The 16778-nt window shown below is 52.8% G+C and overlaps 1 protein-coding gene across 8 annotated transcripts in view; it reads right to left on the bottom strand.

Moving 5' to 3' along the window:
* The window catches only part of CAMKK2 (calcium/calmodulin dependent protein kinase kinase 2), a 67583-nt gene that overhangs the window by 18718 nt on the left and 32087 nt on the right, over nucleotides 1-16778 (bottom strand). For 2 of the 8 annotated variants that reach the window (XM_064578338.1, XM_064578344.1), the window contains exons 10-17: nucleotides 16437-16636; nucleotides 15965-16018; nucleotides 13353-13426; nucleotides 13169-13256; nucleotides 11908-12036; nucleotides 7247-7347; nucleotides 6685-6727; nucleotides 763-3861 (exon numbers count right to left, since the gene is read on the bottom strand). In XM_064578338.1, coding sequence (XP_064434408.1) covers nucleotides 3697-3861; nucleotides 6685-6727; nucleotides 7247-7347; nucleotides 11908-12036; nucleotides 13169-13256; nucleotides 13353-13426; nucleotides 15965-16018; nucleotides 16437-16636 — 854 coding nt within the window. In that variant the 3' untranslated portion in view covers nucleotides 763-3696. Of the gene's footprint in view, nucleotides 1-762; nucleotides 3862-5834; nucleotides 6728-7246; nucleotides 7348-11907; nucleotides 12037-13168; nucleotides 13257-13352; nucleotides 13427-15964; nucleotides 16019-16436; nucleotides 16637-16778 lie in introns of those variants that run through there. The other 6 variants (XM_054510531.2, XM_064578340.1, XM_064578342.1 and 3 more) reach the window with 6 other exon arrangements.

The following is a 16778-nucleotide window of genomic DNA, read 5'->3' as shown; positions in this document are numbered from 1 at the left end:
TTAAATGCCAGTATTCCAAAGTTATATTTCTGCAACAACAGAACAAGGAGTGTTCACACTTCATCTGCTGTCCCTTCATAACAGAAAGCCAAGGTTCAAAGCCAGTAAGGCAATGCCATGGGCTGGATTCACATTTGGAGGGCAGGGAACCCCCAGACCCTAGCCTGGAGGAAGCATCAGTTCTAAAACAGTCTCCAAACACCATGAAAACTATCCAAGCTCTGTAGAACCCTGCATTTGCTGACAAAGGTGGAGCCCTTGGACAACTAACTTTTCTGAGCCTCAGTTTACACGGGATGATCCATAAAATGGGATAAATACCCACCTTATGGGGTGATGTGTCCTACAACATGCCTCCTCACAGGATGTGTTCCACGTGTAATTAATACCGCTCCCAGAGCTGCTCACCTAGTTGGTCTCCAACAGAAGAATCTAGCAATTACCTGCCTGCTAAAGCAGTGCCTCTCAGACTTCCGTGGGCACATGAGTCACCTGGGGATCTTGTTTAAATGGGGCCTGGGAATTTGCACTTCCAACCCACTCCCAGGAGATGCTGACGCTCCCGGTCCAGGGACCACACTTTTAGTAGCGGGATACTAGGACATGGTTACACAGACATGAATAATGTAATGCTGAATACATTAGCCCTGACTTGGGCATTTGATCTCACAGTCAGCCTAAGGAAGAAAAACAGACGTAAGGACGGATGTCCTACAGACATCTGTAAACTGACCAACAAAAATACCTCCAAAAGGCCCAGGCTTTGCACCATTTTGCTGTCTGTTTATTTCAAGTTTACAGAGAAGCTTAAACATCTGTGGAAAAACACCAAAGGCTTATTTTTCTCTTAAATTCATGTACTTTTAAGTGATAAATACACAGTATTTAACTTTGTACACCTGATAAAAGGAAAATGCATAGTAGAAAGGATCAGGAATAAAACAGAAGCATCGGGCATTAAATCAGACACAGAATAAAAAAGTCAGCAGTCCCACGAAACTCGGCCCATAAAGCTGCAAAGGGGATGGGAACCGACGACCTTGAAACCTTCTCTAGCACCTTGGAAGCAAGTGGAGGTCATGGTTCTTCCCCCCAGCAATGCAAAGCTCCCCTTTGGAAGATGAGTGAGAGCAATAGGTTGAGCCCATGCATCTAAATGCTCAGGTATTCGCCTCTTCGTTCCAGAAAGGCTTTAAGGATGGGAGCCCTAACTCACGGGAAAGGCCAAATCCCTGGGGAGACGGCCTCTCCAGCCCCCAGAGCCAACAAGGGGCTAGCTAAGGCTTTCTGGGAGCCTCCGGTAAGCCTGTGGAAGAGACGAGGAAAGTGGAGCAGGGCAGAGGAAGATGGGGCAAGAACTTGCGCAGGCCCCAGGTTGCTTACACCAAATTGGTCCCACAGATGAGCCAGCAATGGAAGAAACTGATAGGGCATCCTTTTTGCTCACCCGGAGAAGCTGCCCATGATGGCTTCTCCCCTTTCCTGACAGAGCCAGCTTCCGAAAAACCAGTGTTTGTACTCCAAGAGAACGGTAACCCTACGCTTGACAGTAAGGCCCTCTGCTTATACTGTTTGAGGGGTGCAGTTCCTTCGCACAGCTTTCTTCGGTGTTTCTTTGGGGAAAAAAAGTTATGAACCCACCTGCCTAAACAGCCGGCATTCCGCGTATGAAATCTTACGTGGGGAGTTCTGTGGCGGAAGAAACGGTCTTGCCCGATGCAGCTGTGTAAACAGGAGTTCTGCAGAGAGCGTGCTACCTGCCCGCCCCGGGCGAGCCGCTCGGCCAGGCCACAGTCACACAGACAGGCCGGGACTAAGGACAGGTTCACCTGAACTACTGCAAGGTGCTTATTGCAAACTAACCAGACCCCATCTGCTCCCAGAAGGGGTGGTGCCTATAAGTACAAACAAGCGCAGGAACGCCAGAGGAAGTACCAGGTTACAAAAAGAAAGCAAGCAGGCCAGACAACCCTTCATCTGACGGTTGTCCTTTGCTCTTGGAAACCAGCATTCCTTAATTCTGTACTGCTTATAAGACAGCAAGAAAAGTCTGGCTAAATGACAGGCAAGAGCTTACGAAGGTCTGTGGAAGCCAACAACACCCAGGCTCTGTGGATGCGCTGGGTAGCGGGGGCACGAGGCCTTGCTCCCATCTCTCTGCAAAAAGTCCTCCTACCAGCGATGATCAGACAGAAACTACAGGAGAGCATGTCCTCTCAGCCCAGTTCGACACTATTTCCCCCAACCAGAGTCCACAAAACACTGGGAATCTCCCCGAGCAAAGGCCTTCCTGTTTTCCTCCCCCGTGAACTTCACCCTCCTCCATGTGTGGCTCTGAGAAAGAAGTCACACTTGAACTGCAGTGAGAATCCCCAGTACGAGCGGAAACCCAAAAAGATAAACCTTTTCTGTCTGGGACTGTTGGCTTACAAAGCAGAACTCCCTGTGCCAAGCCCTGGCTCTCTTGGACCCTGAGGACCACTCTGGGTTTCAACAATCCTCTCTAAAAGGGCGCCCCAAAGTTCTTGTGTAGATCCTAACAGAGCTTTACCGGTAAGGATGATCTTTGTGTTTCCGCTGAAGCCGAGTATTTCCTCACTGGCCCTCCAGAAACTAAGTGCTTCACTGACTGCAACAATCAGCTAGTATTTGAGAAAATAAAACCTCGGCAGTCTCTAGAACACACAGGTTACAAACAGACCAAGCTGCTAATATACAGGCACAGATTTCATTGGCTCTAACTCTGATCACATGCCTGAAGCCGTGGAAAGTATCCTGGAAGCTCTAAATGATCTCTGAACTACTCTAGAGTTCAGTCTAGTTAGAGAATCGAAAATATTTTATTTACTCGTAAGCCATGTAATGTACATGGAAGTGTAGGATTTCACCCTGAAGTTTTTGTCATTTAACAAGAGATTGACCAGAGCTCCCTTAATATTTCAGAAACTCGCTGTGAGTGGCTATCAGTCCTTTAGGTGAAACCTGCCCCCCCCACCCCCCGCCCCACAACAACCACGGAACGCCCTTCGAGGGGGGGAAAATCTCCTTTGCGAAGCAATTAAGCTTCAAGCCCTTTCCCTTTTCCTGACTACAACTCTACCCATAAAAAAATGTGAAGTCCTTCTTACAAATAAGGTGCATCGAAGCTCCCTGCAGCTTACTGAGGGCTAGCCCTGCCCAGACCCCGTGAGTCCACAGTCCTGGAAGGTGCCACGGGCCTGGAGTTTGGGGCCTTCGGGGTTTGCAGGAGGAGTGACACCCCCTCTTCCTCTCCCTTTCAAACGCAGCAACTAACTCTGTGGTCTCAGCCCACACCGCCAGAGTTTTCTGCCGGTTTTGCATGATTTACAAACCCCACACACATTCACCTGGTATATCTGACATGGTTCTGAGTTCACAATGAAGGATTTTTGGCATAAAAACGTTTTAAAAAGCAATTGTCCCAAAATGCATGTGGCTTTGGGTCTGCAACTCCTCACACCCGCCCGTTCAGCCAGCCAGCGGCCAAGGTCGATGTCATGGAGTCAAGTCTTTTTTTTTTTTGTCCCCTTGAAAACAACAAAGGAAGAAAAACAAAACAAAACAAAAACACCAGAGATGACGGTCAAGGCTCTACACACGTGCTGGGTTTCCGTAGGACATGCTGCTATGGAAACGCAGGGTGCAGCCTGCATGCGAGGTCACGCGTCCAGGCAGCTACTCCATCACCTCGTCGGGCCGCAGAGGATGCATGCGAGCGCGGGGGCCGGGGGCCGGGGCCCCCCAACTCTCGGCGCGGGGACCGCCTTTCACAAGAGCACTTCCTCCTCCCCCACGGGGGGCGGGTCGGGGCCCCGGAGGCTGTCTTCGCTGCCTTGCTTCCTGCTCACCGAACAGAAAACCCACGTTAAGGCAAGGCTGCCACGGCCTGAGCCGGCATCTCCCGCGTTCCCGCACCACCTGGAACGTCACTGACTTCGCTCTTCCCTTTAGTCTCTCCCCTTTTCTTGCCTATATGAAGTTTCAAAGGAGACTTTGTATTCCCCTCAGTAAATGGAAAAGCAGCATCATTTGCCAAAAATAGAAAGGAACTATAAAAATAGATGCGAACCTATCTGTGTAACACCTAAACTCATCCCATGTGAGTAGTGTGCAGCCAGCGATGGGGCCTGTTCACAGAGGTTTTTAGGTATCTTGACGCGTCCCCCGACCCCAAGCTTCCTTCTTCAGGCTAAGGTTGAAGATTCTTCAGTCACCTGAAGGTGAGCTTCCTGGGGGCAGCAAGCAGGACCACCTGGGTTTGGCCTGGCACAGAGCCGGCCTTTTGGAAATGGTGGTCAAGAGGACTGTCCCCAGCACACAGGCCCATGGGACACCTTGGATGGAGAGAAGGGCCCAACTCTTGGCGATGTGAGTGATCAGAGCAGGAGAGACCAAGGAGGTGGGAGGAAAGGTGTCCTCGTGTCCCTGAGAGGTCATATCCTGAAGTGCGCCCAACTAGACCTGCCTGAGGGTGGTGGGGGGTGGGGGGAACAGACACAGGTTGAACTAAGGAGCTAGGAAGGAAAATCCCTGAGGAGAAGCCCAAATCGCTTGCCACCAGCCAACAATAATGGCCCCTTCTAAGGGAAGCCACTGGGCTTGCCACACCAGACTAATGTCTGCGGTGTGTCCCTGGCCAGAAGCAAAACTCTGTCCCGGCACAAGGAAGAGAAAGCCAGATATCTGTGACCCTCTCTGTTTCAAGAGCAGGCTCATTGGTTTTTGTTTCTGCCAAAGCAGAGGGGGTCAAAACTCCCAGGGAGGAGAGCTCTAACTAGATGTCAAATCCAGGCCTCAATTTCTGCCCTGGAGGCGCCTGCCTGTACCAGCTGGGTGTGGCTGCAGAGGGGGGGGGGGGCGCGTGCGCCCGAGGCCTCCGACAACTGAATGAGCCCTCGGAACTCCAGACTGCTGGGTCATTCGGACAATCAGAGCATCCCACCAGCAGCCTGAGGGCAAGAGCAGGTAATCCCCAGGTTTTGCTGGGACTACTGGTGAGGGAATTAAAGGGGCAGTAAAGCCCTTTGGGCCAATCTCTGGGTATCTTGCGATTTTAAGCTCACTGAAAATAAGAAACAGATGACAGACTTGCACACAGACGGGGCAAACCCTAAAACTTGAGATTTGAGACGAAAAAGGGCAGCCCATTAGGCTTCCACTCACTGCCACCCTGGGAGGCTCAAAGAGCAGGCGGCAGAGAACTGGGGAACCACCTGGCAGGGATGAGGCAGCCTTCTCGGGCTGCCGACAACTGGCCGATGGCTAACTGCCGCTTTCCCTGATCCTAAACTGTTCGCTAGCTGACTACAGGCCCCTGACTCCTGCGCTGCGGGGGCCAGTAAACTTCATCTCGTGAGTCAGCTCCCAACGCACAGAAATGGCCGCTTGCTCGTATGTGGATGTTCGCAGCGGCAGGCATTCGTGACAGCCCAAGTGGAGACAATGTCCATCACCGAATGAATGAGGAATAAAATGTGGTCTACCCGTACAATGACATACGGTCTGGCCAGAAACAGGAAGAAGCGCTGACGCCTGCTACATCGTGGATGAACCTTGGAACATGATGCTGAGTGAGAGAAGCCAGACGCAAAAGCTCACACGTTGTACGGCTCCGTTGACAGGGGGTGTCTAGAACAGGGCAACTCCATAGACACCGAGAGGAGATTAGTGGCGGCTGGGAAAGGGGAGTTGGTGGTGACAGCAGAGGGTACAGGGTTTCTTCTGGGGCTAATAAAAATGTTCTAAAATTGACTGTGGTCTTAGTTGTACAAGTCTGTGAATATATTAAAAACCACTGAATCATACCCTCCAAATGGGTGAAACATACAATATGTGAATTATATTTCAACAAAGCTGCTCTTAAAACATAGAAATGGCTTTCCAACGATAAAATTTTAAATGTTAAAAAAAATTAAGAAAAAATACATAGAAATGACTGCCTGGAGCTCCCAGCTGAGGATGAGGTAGTGAGTTGAGCTCAAAGGAAGGAATCCCAGAACTTCTATCTTGCCATAGGCACTCGGGGGAGGAGAGGCAGCAGGGGTGCTAAGTGTTAATCATCTTAGTCCACAGGGACAAAAATTCCCATCTGTCCTGGGAGCTGCTGGCAATGCTGACAAGGCTATGTGTTGAGAAGAGGGATGGCCAAAGGGAAAAGGTTCAGATCCACCGTGGGGACAAAGGACTCTTACACTAATTTGCAGCAGGCTGGAAGGGAACTTATTTTCTAGGTCTTCACCCATCAGAGAAGAAGGGGTGGATGCCGGAGAGCCCCAGAACACTGCATGCCTGATCTATGCTCTGACCACATGGACCCAGGGCAGGGGCAGCCACGGGACCCTGTTGTGACACAGCTTCAATGCCATTGCCGTGCCCTGAGCATATGTGGGTACCAGACTGGGTCATGAGACCTGGGTGAATTCGCAGGCATTCCGGGTGGAGCGCCATGCACCCGCAGCCCCAGCCCACATGCACGACCCGCCGTCGGGTCCAAGCCCCTGGCTGGCCCTGGTTTTTATCCTAGGTCCAGAGGCCCGCGGCGAGCCTAGGCACAGCGGCCCGAAGTGGAAGGACCCTCCGCCCGGGTGGGGATGCCCCGTGCTCTGCAGCTGCCCCCGCCCCCAGGCTCCGGCAGAGGCTACAGCGCAGGCAGGCAGGCATTACCTTGGGCTCAGACAGGGGCTCACACTCCCTGGTTGGTTTTTTGCTGGAATGGCCAGAGGGGAGGGAAAAGGGAAGTAAGAAGGGACACTGGGGATCTCTGAGATGCCTGTCCCCCACCCCAGAGACACTCAGACCCCCAACACCAGCTTCACAGAGCTGCTGCCAGGGGGATTTTGAGCACGGCGCCTCTGCGGTTGACACACAGGGTCACGTGGGTGAGGCAGGCCTTGCTCCTCCATCACAGGGCCCACAATCCCACCATCAAGCATGCATGCTTCCGGGCCACAAAAATGCTTTCTGATTGTCAAGCGGTCCCCCAGGTAAAGTGCAAGGCTCCCTGAGAGAGGTAAAACTGCAGCATGGGTTAGCTGTCCGCAAGAGGAGGTGGGCTGAGCCCGGCGCGGGGGCGAAACTCTCCCTCATGAGCCTAGGAGACCCGGTCTGAGTCATTCCAGGCGCTTCCTTCGCTCCAGGGATGGGCCCAGGCAGGGTGCGCTGGGCAGGGCTGGCCTGTGTTCAGCCTCTAGCTCCCCACCCCAGAGGAGGGCGGGTGGACACTCACGTGAGCAGGTTTCCAGGCGCTGACAGGGAGCGCTCCTCCCGCCGGCTGCCCTCAAACGGGTTCCCGAAGGAGCGTTTCCGTATCATGGTCTTCACCAGGATCTGAAGGACGGAAGAGGAAGCTGAGCCTCCTGGGGGCGACGCCAGGCAACGTCCTCCCCTGCGCCACTCTGCAAGGGCCACCCCCCTCTTCCTCTCTCCCCCGCCCCCGGCCGCTTCCACGGCTCGTGGCTGGCGACAGGCCTTGGGGAGAGCCTGGGCAGCATCCCTCCCACCGAGGACACAAAAGCCAAAGCTTTTGTGACTAGTCCCGTGTCCGAAACCATTCATGTCTCCCTGACTGCCAAGAAGATAAGGTCCACACCCCTTGTCTGACATCCTCCTTTCTTAATCTTGGTCTACCTGAGCCCCAGGGGGGGGACCCCGTGCTCCACGAGAGCTGGCCAGCACTGTCCCTCCAGTAACTTGGCACCACTCATCTCACCCAAGCCATCGCTACCCCTGCCCTCTTGGCCCATCAACCTGTCTCATCTTCAAAACTGGGCCTTTATTTTCGGTGAAAACTATCTGGCCACCCCAACAAGGAAGCAATTATTCTTTTCTGGGCCAAATTCAGGGGCTGCACTTCTTTTTTAGTTGAAATGTAAGCCCCACAGTCGAACACTCACCATTTTAAAGTGTACAGTTCAGTGGTTTCTAGTATATTCACATCACCACTATCTAACTTCAGAACATTTCCATCACCCCAAAAAGAAACCCAGTACTCACACCCCATTGCCCCTCCCCCCAGGCCCTGGCAACCACTGATCTCTGTTCTGTTCTACGGATTCGTCTATTCTGGACATTTCATATAAACGGAATCACACGGTATGTAGCCTTCCGTGTCGCTTCCTGCACTGAGCACCAGGTTCTCAAGGCTCCTACGGTTGCAACAGGTATCAGTACTCCCTTCCTCTTCGTGGCCAAATAATATTCCTTTGTATGGATACACCTCCACTGGTGGACATGTGGGCTGTTTCCAACTTTTTGGCTGTTGTGAATAATGCTGCTATGAACATCTGTGCGCATGTTTTTGCGTGTGGACCTGTTTTCCCCACAAAATGTTCTCATTTCTCTTGGGTCTGTACCCCGGAGTGGAATCCTTGGATCACGTGGTGACGTTGACCATTCTGAGGAACCGCCAGACTGTTTGCTACAGTGGTTACACCACACGAGGGTCCCAATTTCTCAGAGGGCTGCATTTTAGCAGAGGATGGGCAACACCTGAATGGGTATAAGGAGCTGAGGAAACATCCCAGGACACTGAGGCTAGCCAGCCCACAGGCTGCTGTGGTGTGAGGGAGAGGGGACTGAGAGGTCCTAAAGGTCCATCCAAGTCTGAGAGGCGCTGGGGGCAGGCTGGTCCACTGCCAGTCGTGGGAACTTGCTCGTGGGCCCCCTCACCCACTCTAACACAGACGGGGTCCCCAGCTTGGTTGGCAGACACCTGCCTGACGAGTGGATCCCTTGGGAAAAGGTACTATTCCCTCATCCCATCCCACGGCCCCTGCTCAGCTACCCTCCTCTGCCTCCCAGGCTTCTGCCTCAACCCTACTGATCTGACCTATCCTCTCCAAAGCCCAGATCTGATTCCCTCACTCCCTGACTTAAAATCTTTCACCCATAGGACTTTGGAACTTATCCTGCTGCTGGCCAGAGGGCCAAGGACGATTCTGGAGCAAGGGAGTGAATGAGTTATTTTTGGTGATGCTTTTGGCTGCTGTATCCTCTGAGGGAATTTTCAAGGAAAAGACCTCAGTCTGAAAGGCACCGGCCCCCACCCCCTCAAGCAGAGCATGGTGCCTCTTCAAGCTGTTTTATGTGTAGAGTGAGCTTCTGAATTGTTTTGTGTGTGTGCTAAGAATCTAAGTATTTTTAAAAAACACGATGGCAGCGCCTGGGTGGCTCAGTCGGTTAAGTGTTACCTTTGACTCAGGTCATGATCTCGGGGTCCTGGGATCAAGCCCAGCGAAGAGTCAGCTTCTCCCTCTCCCTCTGCCCCTCCCCCCCTGCTTGTGCTCTCTCTCTCTCTCAAATAAATAAGATCTTTAAAAAAAACAGAAAAAACAAAAAACAAAACCACTGATGTTCCAAAAGGTGGAAACATCCAGCATCTAAAAAACGGATAAACAAAATGTGGCCTATCCATACACTGGCGTATTACTCAGCCATGAGGGAATGGCATGCTACAACATGGATGCACCTCAAAAACACCATGCTGAGTAAAAGTCAGACACAGAAGACCACATACTGTACGATTCCATTGATACGAAATGCCTAGGAGAGGCAAATCCAGAGACAGAAAACCCACCAGGGGTCGCCAGGGGCTGGGGGGAGGGAAGAGCAGAGTGACTGTTAACAGGTACAGGGTTTCTTGGGGGGGAGGGGATGAAAATGTTTCAGAACCACAGAGGTGACGGTTGCACAATATTATAAATGTAATAAATGCCACTGTATTGTTCACTTTAAAATGGTTAGTTTTATGATACACGAATTTTATGTCATTAAAAAAGAAAAGAAGAAAAGCACTGACTTAGATCCCCTGGGAAGGCTCTCACCGTCCCTCCCTGGCCAAGGCTGGTGTTCTGTGGTTCCTGGAACACACCAGCCCTTTCCTCCACTGTGTCTCTGCAGGTGTCCCTTCCTATCCACCCCCCCCCCCCATCCCTGCCCTGTCCCTCCCTGTGGCCTTGTCAACTTTCCTAGCCCTCAGGACCCAGCAAAAGAGGCTCCTCCTCTGTGAAGCCTCCATTCTTGTTCCTCTGTGCGGGCTTGTCACCGTGTAATGGACAGGAGGGTGATTTTTTCTGCTCCATCTTTCTTATGAGGCCAGGAGCCCCACGAGGGCTCGTGCTATACCCTGCTCATCTCTGAAACCCTGTGCCTGGCACACAATGGGTATGTGGACCTGGACCTCCCCACTCCAGCCCCTGCCCTCGGATGGCTGCAGTAGCCCCCACTTCCTCCCCAGCGCCCACATTCCATTTTCCACATGGGGTCTTTCCAAGGCCAACTCTGATGGTGCTACTCCCCTGATTCAAACCCTGCAGGTGCTGCCCACACTTCTTGGGACCAAGAATTAAATCTCTGCCGTGGCCTCAGGTCTTGGGTGGTCTGGCCCCTCCTCCTGCCCAGACTCATGTCACCTTCCTTGCCCTGCCTCAGTGGCCCTGGCTTTCTTGAAGCTTCTTGTGGGCCCAGCTTCCTCCCACCAGAGGATCACCACGTTTGCTCTTCCCTCTGCCAGAAACACCCTCTGCCCAATACCACCTTGGCCCAGTAAATACTCCGCCATCCACTCAGTATATATCCACTTCTTCCCGGAGGCCTTCTCCAACCCATCACCTTGGCCACATCCGCTCTTAGGGCTCCACGGCCCCCCTTAGGGGTACACCTTGCAGCCCCTCTGTTTTGTTGGTTGTTTGCCCAGCATCCACCTCTCCAAGATGGCAGGCCCACCATGTTGGTTTTACTCATCACTGTAACCCCTGCTCCCAGATCGCTAGGATCAGAGACCTTCTCCTAAGAACATCCTGAGCCTGGAACAGAATAACCTGCGGTGGGCACCTGGGTCTGACACCAGCTGCCCCCTGCACTGTGGCGCAGGACATGCGTGCAAGGGGTGGATGGGAAAGAGTGAGTGAGTGTGGGTGAGTTTTAACAGTGAAGGTCATGCAGAGGCCCTAGGTGAGGGAGGAGGAGGATGTCAATGGATGTCCCGGCGCAAGGGCTCAGATTTTGGAAGGAGAAAGTGTGTAGGGAAGCAGGAGGGAGAAGTGCAAAGCTGGGAGAGAAGGAGCCAGCATCTGGGCTCCTAAAGGGGCAGTCACTTGAGGCCAGACACTGTGTCTTTATGGAAAGTCTCACCAGTTCCTTCCAGAGCCCAGGGCCCTGCCTGCCTGCTGGAGCCAGTCCTCACCAAACACACCCCAGGGCTTTCACTGTGGCCTTAGTAGGGTGGCCAGCTGGATTCTGCCCCCGGGACTGCTGCCTGGACCCCAGGCCCTCGAGAATCCTAGTCTCCCTCCTGGAGCCAGATGCCCTCCTGGGCAGGGACTGGCAAGTGAGTGATTCCCAGAGTCTCCAAGGTTAAGCCTGAGGACTCCACATTCTGGGTCAGGACCCAAACATAAGGCCATAAAAGCACCGGAATTGGGAGACCCTGCCCCTAGCCCTGGGAGCTGCCCACACAGCAGATGTGAGACAAACTAAGCCACCCACTCTGGAGACCGAAGATCCAGCCAGGAGGGAATTCGATCTTAGAGACCTCGGCTCCAGCTCCCACCCCTGGCACCTGTCCTGGTCCTTCTCCTCCCCCTGCCATGCTCTGAAAGCAGGAATTCCAGAAAAAGCAGTAGGATCTTTAGAGAGGAGCTACCCCTCCCTACAGTCACACAGAATCTGGCTATAGACAGAACTAAAGCTACAAGATGCAGGGGCCTCCTGGCCTGATATGTGACCAGGGCCCAGAGCCTGGTGGCTGTGAGTCAGAGACAGACCCGGTCATCCCCTGACTCTCAGGCCCAATGTCTGCTTCTTAGCTGCCCGCCTGTGTCCCGGCCCGTCCTCGCCGGCCCGCCTCAGGCTGTCCCTGTTCTCGGTCAGTGGTTCGGCCCGCCTTACCACGGTTGCCAGGCTGGGAATGTGTTTGACCGAATTCTCGACCTCCTCTTCGGTCACCTCGACCAGCGTGCAGTTCTCGTCCTCCGATGGCAACGGCTCCGCCCCATGCCTCGTGACCCAGGGGTGCAGCTTCAATGAATGATAGGAGGGGTGAGGGGCAGGCGACTGGCTCCCAGAGGCCGGAGAGCGACACCGAGGCCCTGCCAGCGAGCGGAGCCAGGGAGGGAATGCGGGAGGGCAGAGGTGGTGGCCTGAGATCAGGCATGCAAGAGAGCTGGCAAGCCAGGCAGAGGGTGGGGGGTGAGCGAGATGCAAGGAAACGTGGAAAAGACGGAGGGACAGACAATGGGAGGGAGCCACCAGGCCGGGATGTGCACCGGACCGCATTTGCCACCTGGCCCAGGTCTTGGCAGAAGTGACCAGAATTTGGCATCTGCCTTGTATGGTTGCCCAAGAAGCACCCATCACCCCGCAGCAACTTTCCCTGATGCCCCCCGGAAGGCTCTGCTCAGAGAAAGCAGACCCTCCCCATTTCACAGAAGGGGAAGGGGAGGCAGAGTGAGACCAGTTAGAAGGACACAGTCAGGAGAGGACCCGGGCAGGGATCTGCCCCACCCCGCTTCCACCCCTGGGGTCCAAGTCCTTATCTGTAACCACTTGGCCTCCCTCTTCTCAAATGCTAGTTAGCTAGATGCCTAGGAGTTCCTGAAGCAAACCTCTAGATTTCTTAGAGTCAGATGTGTGCGTGTGGCACTGGTCAGGGTGTAGGGGGTGCACAGGGATCTCTCCTAACAGTGCTTTCTGCAAAAGCATGGAATTCAGCAGGCTGGGGAGAGGGTATCAACCTGCTCACTAATTTCCTCCCACCCCCACTGAGATTTCTCCAAGGGATGGGCAGGGGCAAGGAAAGGATCCAGGACTTGGGCAGCCGGGGTATGGAGCACACAGAGACCCCATTCTGGTCTGGTCCCGGCAGGGTGGATGCCACCAACCCAAGCCGATCGGCAACTGGCAGCAGATCCCACTGCCACAACCACAGTTAACACAAGTCCAAGTCCTCCTCTCCAACCCCCACCACCGCCAGCCCTCAGCAGCAAGAGGCCCAGGGCACGGGAGGGTAACGATGCCAAGGAGGACGCAGTGCTGTGGACGGAGGGGAGTGAGGCCTGGCCGAGGCAGGGTTGAGCCAAACAATCCCAAGCAGAGGACACAGGCCTGGCCCCTGGTGCACACCCCATAGAGAGCGGTGGCCCCCAGGTACCTTGATTTCCGGCACCACGATCCTTGATTCCGGGTTCTTGTCCAACATGCGGGTGATCAGGTCCTTCAAGTCCTCAGCTATGTCAGGCCTTGCGGGTGGAAGATACATCAAGGGTGAGAAACACACAGAGGACCACCAAGGGCTTGGAGAGGAAGGTGACTTGGGACAGACGGGCAATACTCACTGATCTGGAAATTCCAGGGCCTGACTCTTGATCTTGCTGTGCAAACACATGATCCGCTCGTCCATGAACGGGCACTGCGAAGAGACGGCGGGGACAGGGTGGCCGTCAGCGGCTGCCCCATCAGTCCTGCAAGGGCTACCCGGGGCTGGCATCACTCCACGTGGGTTACAACGGAAGAACAGACGCCCGGGAGCCCACTGCAGCGAGGGAGCAGCTCCCATGCCCACAAGTCCAGGAGCACCCGGAATATCCTTCTACAGGGCTAGAGCCCCTCCCAACCACACTGTGGCTTTCCTCTGCAGCTGTGCTTTAATTTACCTACGTAAACAAAATCAAAGACTCTCCCCACCCACCTGCTGGGTGAACAATAATAATACTAAGAACAATACCTAAGATATAGAAGCAACAGTAGTGATTCGTGAGGGCTTAGGCTGGGCCAGGCCCTGGCCTGGGGTTTCTCAGCACCAATCTTCACCGGCTGTTCCCTGTCTGGAGTGTTCTTCCCACCAACATCTGCATGGCTCATTTTCTCCCATCCCTCAGGTATCTGATCAAAGCTCACCTTCTCAGGGAGGCCTTCCTGAGCTCCTGTCTAAAGCAGATCCCACCCCCCCACTGTCATGTGATTTCTCATCAGAGCGCCCATCCCTGACATTATGTTACATTTGCATGCGTGTACTGTTTAGCTCCTGCGGGGGAACATCAGCTCTAAGAGGGCAGGGACTGTTGCCTGTCTTGCTCCCTGCCGTTTCTCCAGTGCCCAGGAATATCCCGGGTACAAAGCAGGGGTTTGATAAATACCTGTTGAATTAATGAATGCTTGAATTATTTCTGGTGATCCTCTCAGAGCCTTAAGAAATCATAAATATTCTTCTCATTTTACAAAAGAGAAAAACAGAAGCTCAGAGAGGTGACATGCCCTGGGGAGTATAAAGCTGGGATTTACCCAGACTGGATTGACTCTGAAGACTGTTCACACACCACTTCCCAAGTGACAAATCAGTGCTCTCACTCGGGGGAGGAACCGATGACCCGGGAGGAGCTCAGGTGCTGTGCTGGAAAAAAGGAACCTCTGTGTGGGTGCTCAGAAGGTGGGAAAAGGTCACAGAATGTGACCTGGTCCTCTCCTGTCCGAGGAAAATTCTTTCATTAAGAGCAGTAACTTGAGGGCGCCTGGGTGGCTCAGTTGGTTGGGCGACTGACTGCCTTCGGCTCAGGTCATGATCCTGGAGTCCTGGGATCGAGTCCCGCATCGGGCTCCCTGCTGAGCAGGGAGTCTGCTTCTCCCTCTGACCCTCCTCCCTCTCATGCTCTCTGTCTCTCATTCTCTCTCTAATAAATAAATAAAATCTTAAAAAAAAAAAAAAAGCAGTAACTTGAGATAAGAGTTTGGATTGCACAGGTATATCCATTTGATAGAACTCATTAACCAGTACACTTCAGATCTGTACATTTCATTAGATGTCAGTTTTACCCCAAAAAGAAAAAAAAAAAAAAAGAACCACAAATAGTGAGCTCTAGCTAATGACTACATTCTGAAGCATCTGGAAGGAAGTGCAGAGATATTAGCAACTTAATCTGGAATGTGTAAAAGAAAGTAAAACAAGGTGAAGATGGACAGACTTATGATAAAGTAAATACAGTGAAATGTTTATGGCAGAAAACAGCTGGTGGCTGCGTGGGTGTTTCCCGTAGTTATTTCAACTTTGCTATATGATTGAAAATCTTCTTATCAAATATTGGTGGGGAAGACATTATAAACCACACGACCGGTTTCTTAAGCTTTCCTCCATAAAAGCACAAATTCATGAAAAGGAAAAATCCATGCTTTTATTGCTCACATAATTAATCTGAACTTCAGAGTTAAAAACTGAAGTTCCTAAATACTGATAATAAACAACAACAACAACAACAAAAGAACAACAACGGGGGAGGCAGCGCCTGGGTGGCTCAGTTGGTTAAGGGGCTGCCTTCTGCTCAGGTCATGATCCCAGGGTCCTGGGATCGAATCCCGCATTGGGCTCCTTGCTCAGCAGGGAGCCTGCTTCTCCCTCTCCCTCTGCTGTTCCCCCTGCTTGTACTCTCTCTCTCTGTGTCAAATAAATAAATAAAATCCTAAAAAAAACCAACAACGATGAAGAGACCAGACAGCATTCCCTAAATCAATAATGTCAAATGGATTTTTCACATCCATTCCAATTCTGTCCCTCCAACAACAGCTTCTGGGGACACACTCTGCTGAGAAGAACATCAAAGCAGCACTGGGCTCAGGAAGAAAGGGTGCCAGTGGCTATTGATTTGTGATGTCTGTCTGGGGTGTCAGAGTGGGGAGAGAGGTGGCACATTTGTTGTCCTTGCCCTAAATCCATCACCTATTACAACCTCTAGAGCCTCTGCCAGTCCTTCTGTGTTAACAGATCGCTTTCCACAGATTGGACTATTCTGTACAGGTATGTACATTTGGAAAGGCACCTTTTTTTCACAGTCGGGTCTAACTGTGGAAATAAAACGGTAAACTCAATGAATAAAGTACTGTCTCTCTGCAAGGGTAACTATTAACCCAGGGGGGCTGCCCAGCAACACCCAGCAGACAGGACACCCCACCCCGTTACCTGGCCAAACACAAAGCAGTACAGCGTCACACCCATGGCCCAAACATCCAAAGCCTACAAGAAAAAGAGAGCTTCGTGTAAGGAGACAAGGGGCAGTGGGGGGGGGGGGGGGGGGGGGGAGCTGTCTATTGCTTCTGGCCGGCCAAAAATCAAATCCTCCAGCTTTCCTCTGAGGAACCACCCCTTCCTGAGTCTGGATCCACCGACTGAGGGTAAACTGATGGGAAGGAGCCTGGAACAGCTGGGGGTACCCACCCACCTGGGCAGGAAACCAACTCAAGAAAACAGCTAAAAGATGGAAAGATGGATTCCTGTTTGAATCCCTGTATCTAGCCAAACCAGAAGCCGCTCTTCATCTACATGATCCAATGGATTCATTGTTTAAGCCAGTTTGGGTCGGATTTCTGCCACTTAAGACTGAAAGGACCCTAACACAGACAGAACTCAGCATCTCAGGCAGGTCCACACCAACCTTCCCAGAGAAGATCTTCCGGGTCTCCGAGAGCGACTCTGGTGCCATGAAGGCGGGTGTGCCCACGGTGTTAGAGAGGAGCGCGTCGCTGCCCTTGAACTCGTTGCTCACACCGAAGTCGGCAATCTTGATGTGCCCATCTTCTCCCACCAGGAGGTTAGAAGGTTTGATGTCCCGGTGGATGATCTTCTGGTAGTGTACTGGGGGTGGGGTGGACACCAGATGGGAGAGAGGGGGCAGGAAAACCATGTGAGGAGCTCTGCCTAACCTCCAGAGGCCAGAAATATAGACAAGGACCCCAGTGCTCTCTCACGGCCCCCAGGCCCTTCCCAGCCTTACCCT

The sequence above is a fragment of the Mirounga angustirostris genome, unplaced genomic scaffold (assembly GCF_029215605.1).
Source record: "Mirounga angustirostris isolate CCGP_5_RB_7025 unplaced genomic scaffold, mMirAng1.0.hap1 SCAF_14, whole genome shotgun sequence".
In the NCBI taxonomy this organism is placed as follows: Eukaryota; Metazoa; Chordata; class Mammalia; order Carnivora; family Phocidae; genus Mirounga; species Mirounga angustirostris.
This window is presented reverse-complemented; position numbering and strand designations above follow the sequence as displayed.